This window comes from Microtus ochrogaster, linkage group LG4 (genome assembly GCF_000317375.1).
Source record: "Microtus ochrogaster isolate Prairie Vole_2 linkage group LG4, MicOch1.0, whole genome shotgun sequence".
In the NCBI taxonomy this organism is placed as follows: Eukaryota; Metazoa; Chordata; class Mammalia; order Rodentia; family Cricetidae; genus Microtus; species Microtus ochrogaster.
Genome location: NC_022030.1, coordinates 35,414,434 through 35,423,278, shown reverse-complemented (window position 1 = coordinate 35,423,278; position 8,845 = coordinate 35,414,434). Strand labels below are relative to the sequence as shown.

The window sequence follows — 8,845 nt, the reverse complement described above, 5'->3', positions numbered from 1 at the left end:
AGATGGACGATTTGCAAGTATTTTTGTTTCACATAATATCCTGGCTGTTGTCTTTTCTCTTTCTTAATATTGCCCCAAGGTATGAAACGCTTCAGTGTTTATGAAGTTCAAGTTATCTGTTATTGTTGACAGCCGGGCTTGCCTGGCTGTATCCAGGAAGTCACGACCAGATCCGGTGAGTTGGGCCTTCCTCATTTCTTTACGCCGTGGTCCTTGCCAAACTGGGAATGAGCAGCAGCCCCACACCCTCTCCTGTCACTAAAGGCAGTCTCTTCCTGGTTGTATCTTGGTATTCCTTGAGAATGGGTGACAGAGGGCAGGGTCCCTGAGCCACCCTGGCAGTCATGATTCAAGACCATCCACCAACCACCATCCTTTGAACGGGCCAGGTGAGCACTGAGCGGGTAGAGAGCAAGGTTCTCCTCTGCCCAGGGGAGCCCTCAGGTCATCCTTATCTGTATCCCTCTCTTCTTTATGCCATCGGCTGGCACTATGAATGTCGTAATTTGCCACGCTGACACAAACCTTTCTGGAGTAGGAAAGGGACATTGGAAGTCCTCATGAGGGAACCTGTATGGAGCTTCTGTGTGAAGGCTGGGCGCCCACAGCCTCACCCCAACCCTGTCCTGGCCTCTCCACCTCACTCAACGGCCAAGAATGAGGATAGTGTCATTCAGTCTCTGAAGGAGCCCTGATGCCTAGCCCTGCTGGGCTCTGACATCCTCTGCGCACAGTTCATCTGGGGTACAACTCTTGTTGTGAAGAGGGTGGAGGTCACAAAGGAATGCCATGTCTTGTCCTTGCTTCACAGCCCCAGGATAGCCTGTCTGGCCGGAAGTGCTCTGGAATCTGACCTGCTGTCTGTGGCCGTCTCTGTCCCTTCGGTGGCTCTGTGCCCCGGAGACAGGGCGGACACCACACGTGCTGAACTCACAGGTCCAGAGGCGGCAGCTATTGCTCACAGGGAGTGGTTCTCGAGGATAGTCAAGGCTGGACTGACCGGGGTGCAGCCCCTTTGCTGTCTGAAGTGCATGCCCTATAGGTTCTGGAGGAAGTGCCCTGTGCACTGGACTTCTGGTTCACTACAACCCTGTTCGTTACCAAGGCTAACCTCCCACCATCACCAGGGTGTCTGTGCCTATGCAGACCTGAGACCAGCTGTGACAATGCTCATGTTCAGTACCAGAGAGCTATGAATTGTCCACCAAGGAACTGGAAATCCAGGGTTTGCGGTGTCCTGGCGCTGATTCAGGTGAGGTTTCAGGTGTGGAGGAAGGAATGATAACAAACGCCCCTCTGAAAAGGAGTCTCCCTACGAGTACGGAAGTATCGAATAGCCTGCCAGACAGGTGGCCACAGACAGAAGCAAATCAGCCACATGTTAGGAGGATGGACAACAGGGCCAGAGCCTGTCCTTGACAACTCTGGTGGAACTCATTCCCCATACTTCAGGACAGGAGATTCAGGGTACTGGGTCCAACAGTCCAGTCTGTTAGGAGGGGGATCAGGACTGGATGAGACCCTGCTGAGCCCTGCTATCCTTAATGGCCAATCTCACAGGGTTCATTATAGAGTATGCTCTGAGCTGACCATGAAGATTCTCCTTGCCATCAACAGTCCTAGACCAGAAGCTACATTCATGGACCACACAGAGCATCAGGGGTAGATGCAGAGGCAGGGTCTTGGGCTTCTGTGCATGGCCAAGAGGGGTGAACTGGTGAACACTGCCAAGGTCCTCTCAGACCGCCCAGAGAAGGACAGACCAAGGTGGTAGTCAGCTGTAGAGTGCATCCTAGGACCTAGAGACTGAATATGGAGATCAGACGGTATGCCTGAGTAGGGAACAGGGTGGCCCCACCTGAGAACCAGCCCTCCTAGTCCTAGGACATTCTGAAGATGCCTCGCTGCCATGAGCTTGCGATGTCAGAAAAGCACGTGTGTCCCACACAAAGAAAACATATTTGAGCTTTCCATGTCAAATTTTATTGAATAACAATAAGTACACAGGTTTAGCAGTTTTAATAACATACATTTTTCATACAATTCCACCCTCCTTGGTCGTCCCATCCAAGGGGAGAGCAGATTCTGTTATTCCAATTTTAATTACTAATGTTAACATTGATATCACGTACTATGCAGTAAATCTATCTCTCTATCTGCATGCATATGCATAGGTTACAGCACAGATGAACAGAGAGGCTGCGGCAAAGTTCAAAAGGTCTCAGAAGTAGGTTGAGAATCTGTGCTGATAAGAGTATGAAGCAGACCTGTGCCAACAGGATAACCGGTGAGAGATGTGATTCTGTACGGTCTAGCAGGACACACTGCAGAGCAGGTAACCTGCCAGGCTCCAAGGGGTAAACATGTAGAAGATGGAGCCCCCTTTGCTCCTGGGGAAGGTCTGCCCCCCCAATCCTTAGACATCCATGACACACATCTCACTACTGATCATAAAGTTCTTTGGCACGTTACCTAAGTCAGTTTGTGACCCTGAATGGAGAACGGTCTGCACCTTCGGGTGTGGTCAGCAAACAAACAGTCTCTCTGGACAGAAAATGGGGGCTCTAGGAAGAGGCTAGTCCCGCCCTCGGGTCAGCTTCACTCCAGGTCTCCAGGGAAACGGCTTCGGCCAACCGTGTTCCTTAGTCCTCACAACAAGCCCTTACTCCTATTTCCAGGGAAACCCAGCCCTCGGCGTCCTGGTTGCCGCAGCAACACTCATGGGCTTGTTTGGTGTGTGGTCTCCACAATCAAGGTGGGGCAGTTGGGTGCCCAGGAGCAAGTAAATTCAACAGGGCAGAACCAGCATAGTGAGTGGCCCCAGGAACTGCACACGGGTGTGGGGAGGCACACAGAAAGGAGACGTGCTGAGGAGTCCAGGCACTGCTTCTCTGAGGGGCTCTGCTCTCACCCAGGATGAGCTCCACCTCCAGCAACCCTGAAGACGGGGACACCACTGAGCAGTCTCAGCTGGGGCTGGCCACCGTGATCCAGGTCAGTGAAGTGGCTGCCCTTGGTGACCCCTGGAGAGCAGGTCTTGAGAGCACTTTTCCATAGGACGTTGCAGGGAAGGCTGCTGCACCTCCCAGGGGCATGCGCAGCACGTGCTCATAGTGAATATGAGCATGTAAGCGCAGACTGGCGCAGCGGCTCAGAAGGCCAGCCCCCTGGAGCCCTGGGCTTGCAGCCTGCACACCAAGGTGGGGGGAATAGGGGCTCCTCTGTTCTGGTAGCCAGGTATGGGAGCAGTTGGAGCTGAGCTGGAAGGGAGAGTTCAATTTGAGGGGACCCCCCAATGCCCACTCTGTAAGCTGCAGAAGTTTTATTTCTATCATCATGGAACTTGCTTGCAGAACAGAACTGATGGACTCATCCATCCCCACATCCCCGTCCTCCTCGCCACCTCCCATTCCTCAAAGCTCATCTACTTGCCGGTCCTGCTGTCCCTCATCCTAAGCCTCCACATCCTGCTTACCCTTCACTGTCATCATCCAACCACGCCAGCCAGGCAGTGCCCATCCCCTGGGGATCGCAGTGTGCCCCAGATGGTCCTGCTGACTCAGAGCACTCATTAATCCAGCTCTCAGCCCCTCAAAGCCATGCCGCAGGGGGTTGACGTGGTCCTAGGTAAACAGTGCATCAGATCCCCTGGAAGGAGTAGCTGCACAGAAGGTGACAAGTGGCTAAATGACATGGTAGCACCTTTGCACACATAGGCATACACATCTGCCCACATAGGACAGACCGTGACACAAACAGAGTATTAAAGCCAGTTGGGGTGGAGGAGATGGCTCAGTGGGTGATGGCCGTTGCCATCAAGTCTAATGACCCGAGTCTGATCCCTGGGAGTCACGTGGTAAAGAGGTCCAAATGCCAAAATTTGTTCTCTGACCTCCCCACATACCCTATGGCTTGCATACACACACACACACACACACACAAACACACACATACACACACCAACACCGCACACAAATACATAAGTGTAATTAAGAAATAGGTTAGCTAATGCAACAAGACAAGAGATTGGAGGTCACTCTTGCATGCTCTACCTGGCAGGGTCTCAGGCTGAGTTCTGAGAGCAAGATTGATGGTGGGTTCAGAAGGAGTGGTCAGCACACCACAGCTCACAAACTACTCCCAGCCCAGCACATCTGAGCATCACCCTGTCAGGACCTGGTCGGCTCCTTTGAGGCTTCAAGGTAGAAGTGAGGGGCCGTGTGTTTGCCAGGGTACTTGAGGGAAAAACCCAGAGTGATGCAAACATCTCTGGGCACGGGTGATGGGGGCTTCTCCTGCACCTAATCCCACTGTCCCTGGGAAGCTGTCACCTAAGAGTCATACAGAGCCTGGTGAGACTGTTCTGTCTGCCGGGCCACACCCGCTATTTGCACAGTTGTGATTGAGATCTCTGTGCAATTACATCAGGTGAGCAGCAGCAGGAAGGCGCCATGAGATACCCAGATAGGCATATCAGACTTGAGCAGGACTCTAGGGACCTCCAGCTCCTCTGGCTATATACAGGAAATTGTGGGATCCAGAGAAGGACTGAGGTTGAGTGGCGGAAGCCTCCTATATGACCAGGAGCATGGTCTTTGACCTCAACCTGCTTCTTGAGATGGGAAGAGCTCCTCAGCATCCCTCTTCCTCTGACCAGAGTTCCCTTTCTCTTGCCTCATCTGCACACCCTCCCACAACAGCCTCTGCACAGTGCCCCAGAGCCCCAGCCCCCAGGCTTTGTGAGAGCTAGAACTGGGGACAAGGACCAGGCTTCGGAGCCCTGAGCTTGATCCTGAGGGGTGGGCCCACTGACTTGGTGAGTTCAAAGACCCCTAAAATTGCATATGAAGTGAGGGGCTCTCTGTGCACCAGGAGACGGAGCTTCCTGAGTCCTTTCAGACCCAGGTGATACGAGTGGTGTGGGAAGAGTTCCCCCTCTTGACTTGGTTGCTTTCTTTTTTCTTTTTTTTTTTTTCTTTTTTCGAGACAGGGTTTCTCTGTGGTTTTGGAGCCTGTCCTGGAACTAGCTCTTGTAGACCAGGCTGGCCTCGAACTCACAGAGATCCGCCTGCCTCTGCCTCCCGAGTGCTGGGATTAAAGGCGTGCGCCACCACCGCCCGGCAAACCCTGACTTGGTTGCTTTAACGGCATAGAACTTTTCAAACTGTTTCTTTTGGGTTAAGTTCTAGTTTTCTGGGAACTTGTCCATTATAAATTTTCATATTTGTTGGCAAAAGCTGTTGCTATGGTTTGGGTGTGGTTTGAATGTGCCCCCAAAGGGTTCACGAGCTGGAAGTCTAGGGGGTGACGGTAATGAAGAGTGGAAAGTGTTTAGGTCATAGGGCACTGGCCCCAGAAGGGATTGGTGGCTTCTTTCTGGCCCCCATTTCCTTCCAGGATGAGTTGTTTAAAAAAAAAAAAAGGCAACAAATCCAACTCCTGCACTCTCTGGCTTCTTCCTTCCATATCCCATATACGCTTTTCTTTCACACATATGTCCACCACAACAGCTTCTGCCATGTTGAGCGATAGCCAGGCACCTCACCAGTATCCATCAGAGGCCCTGTCTCCAGCTCCATGAGCTAAATGACCCCCATTTCCATCTATACCAAGGCCAGGCTCACCGTAGCAGCAAGACATGAACCAGGGTAGTGGCTCAAAAGCTTCTCACTTTTTAATATCATGGGACCTGAAGCAGACAGAGCAGCCACCTCTGCTTCCCAAAGGGTCTGAAAAAGAGGTGTCCAGAACTTAAGACATGCTTCTTAAGCACAAGAAAGTGTTGGACTAACCAGGGTGAAGGGGTCTCCCTGAGAATCACCTGCTTCTTCTTCTCCTTGACTCCAGTCTTAGTTGGGGTTCCTATTGCATTGCTGTAATAAAATACTATGATCAAAAGCAATCCTGGGGAGGAAAGTGCTGTGGCCAGCTCAGCCTGGATAGCCAAGACTGGCTGGGGGTGCCGGGATTGAGACAGAGAGGCTTCTTTTCAGGTGGAAGAACAGCAACCTTTATTTTGCCCAGCAACCTTTTATACCTCTACTCCTTCTGTGGAGACCCACCGGCCAGAAAGAACACAAACATCCTTGTCAATTACAGACCACAAGGAAGTTCCACTGTCAGTCAGGGGGAGTGAGGGCAGCTGGATCACAACAGAAAAGGGTTCATCTTATTGCTGTAATCCATCATTCAGGGAAGTCAGGGAAGGAACCTGGAGGCAGGAACTGAAGCAGAGGCTATGGGGGAAGAAGGCCTTGCTCAGCCTGATTTAGTGGCTTGCTCAGCCTGATTTCTTATATAATGAAGGACCACCTGTCCAGGGGTGGTACTGTCCTCAATGCACTTGGCCCTCACACATCAATCATTAATCCAGACAACACCCCACAAGACTAGCATACAGCCCAGTCTTATAAAGGCACTTGTCACTATACAGCCCCCAAATAGTTTCATCTTCTCAAATTGTCATTCTCATTAAACGCCAGCTCTCCCAGCCCGTGGGAGCCATCAGCTTGCTCCCTTTCTCTGTGTCTTTGAACCTCACATGGATGGAACTGTCTGTCAACTTATTTCACTTAGCATAGTGTCTTCTCAAGGTCCTCCCAGGTCATAGCATGGCTGAGGGACAGTTTCTCCTGTAAATGGACCATGCATTGCTCACCAAGTCATTCCTCCATGGACCACTAAGAGCATCACTGGGATACAGGCTCAAATGCCTGGGTCTCTGGTTTCATTTTTGTGGGGTCTGTTCTAGAAGAATTGAGAGATCCAGGGCTCAATACATATGAACCTGAATTATTTTTCAGCGACTACACTATTTTTCTTTCCCACTCTCTTTTGCAAACGCATGTGTCTAAAGCAAGACGTTGGCTGTAGGGACTGTTCTCAACCATTCAACTGCTGACCACAGCAGATTTGTCAATGCTCTGGACCCACCTGTTCTAATACCAGCTACCCAGGGGTAGCGCTAGGGCCTAGCCTTACAGGAGGAAACAGGTCAGACACCATCGTAGGCAGCCCTTTGCCCTCTGAGTGGCTAGCTAAATCCAAGGTTTCCCCAAAACAGCTACTAACACTCGGGCATCACCTGACGCTGACTTAAAGGGCTCCTTCGGGGAAATTCACAACATGATGTCGGGGAGAGCTGAAGTACCCTGTTGGGGTACACGCTGGCCCCAGCCCTGCAGCCACACCAAGCCCCTCACTGGGCATTCGTGGGTACTCCCTGTGTAAACACTATTGATTATATCCCAGGGACCGAAGTACTAGATCACCAGATGTCTTGGGGTGGGCAGAAAGATCCAGAGCTCTCATCCTGCCTTTGCCATTCCGGAGTTCCCCAGCCACTCCCCCTCACACGTCTCTTTCAAAGTCACTCCTCACTCTTAAGATCAAGGGTGTGAGGTCCCAGAAGAGCAGGGCCATCAAGGACAGGAGCTGATGGTGGCCCAAATGTGGCCTGGCCACGGTGCTAACCACAAGTCAGCTAGGGAAGGACACATCGACGAGCTCTGTTCCCAGGGCCACATGCTCAGACACCAGTGCCTCTGCACTGACCAGATGGACCACATCTTCTACTCAGACTTCTCTTACCCATGTTGCAGAGACAGACCCTGCCCTCCTCAGCAGAACATCCCAAGCCTTGACAATGGCACTCAAGTTTTCTGCCATGTCTATCCCCCCTACCCTCTCTCTGCTTCCTCCTGATTCCTTACTCCTGGCTCCTTGCTCTTTATCTTGGGCTTTGCATGCTCTGCAGGCCTGCTGTCTTGCCCAGGACGCCTGTGCGGGTGTCGGAACATAGGAGCAGACAAGACAGACAGCATCTCCATCCTGCTAAGCATTCCCTGCTGTGAGTCATTTTGTAGGTAGTGATTCATCCCTTTGGCCATTCCAACACAGCTCCCGATTACTTGTGCTGGGAACCTGTCTGAGCCTGTTTGGATGGCAGGCGTTGTGATAGGGGTGGAAGGATATGTTGTCCCCTTCATCCTCAGCCCCCGCGCCAACATCTAGTCCCCTCGTGACTTCAGACGTGTCTGCTCCAGGGGCAATGCCCATACCCCAGCTTGACAGGTACAGTCAGGGGTGGGAGTGAGGGGTGTCAATCAAAACAGAAGTAATGCCAGCCTGTGAGACACAGGAGTAGGCATGACAGGTACCAAGTCCAGCAGTACCGATCAAACCCTCTGCAGGAGAACAAAGTGTTCTGCGCCTACAGTTGGGCTTGCTCTTGACCAGGCCAGTTCACTGACGGGGGTGCAGGAGGGTCCATGGACATCCAACCAGGTGCACACAAGGCAGAGGATTATTCAGAGACCTGGCTATCCAGAAAACTAGCCCCACAGGTATATGGGGACCCAGGGTTGAGTCTCAGTCCTAACATAGACCCTGTCAGCAGTGCTAAGCTTGCCCAGCCCAGGCTTTCCCAGAGGGAGAAGGGCAGAATTTCCAAGTCTAGATAACCGATTTAAAAACGTCTGCTCCTGGACAGTGGACAGCGCTAAGGAACTACAAACAACCTAACCTGCCTCAACTCACACAGTCATAGCGTCTTCTACTGTCCATCATGGTGGAGCCGGAGTTCCAGCAGCTGGGTAGGCCCTGCAGCCCTTCTGCAGTACTGGATGGAGCCACACGGGGTCACTGTTGGAGCTCAGCATGCAGACATTAGCAGCAAGCCTAACTATCCATGCACTGCACTGTGATAGATACAGGATAGCTCTCGGCTCCGGGACTCTGTCACCCAGCCACGTTCTGCCTGCTGCCTAGGTTAGGGCCTGAGATAGCATCCCACTGGGCTTGTCTGTAGAATGCCCTCTCCCTCGGAGACTTTGGGGGGGAGGGG

The 8,845-nt window shown here is 52.1% G+C and overlaps 1 protein-coding gene across 2 annotated transcripts in view; it reads left to right on the top strand.

The window, feature by feature from the left end:
- Nucleotides 1-2,781: 2,781 nt before the first annotated feature.
- The window catches only part of Crocc2 (ciliary rootlet coiled-coil, rootletin family member 2), a 63,041-nt gene continuing 56,977 nt past the window's right edge, over nt 2,782-8,845 (top strand). For both annotated transcript variants that reach the window (XM_013351593.2, XM_026786534.1), the window contains exon 1: nt 2,782-2,994. In XM_013351593.2, the coding sequence (XP_013207047.1) occupies nt 2,917-2,994 (78 nt within the window). In that variant the 5' untranslated portion in view covers nt 2,782-2,916. The remainder of the gene's footprint in view (nt 2,995-8,845) is intronic.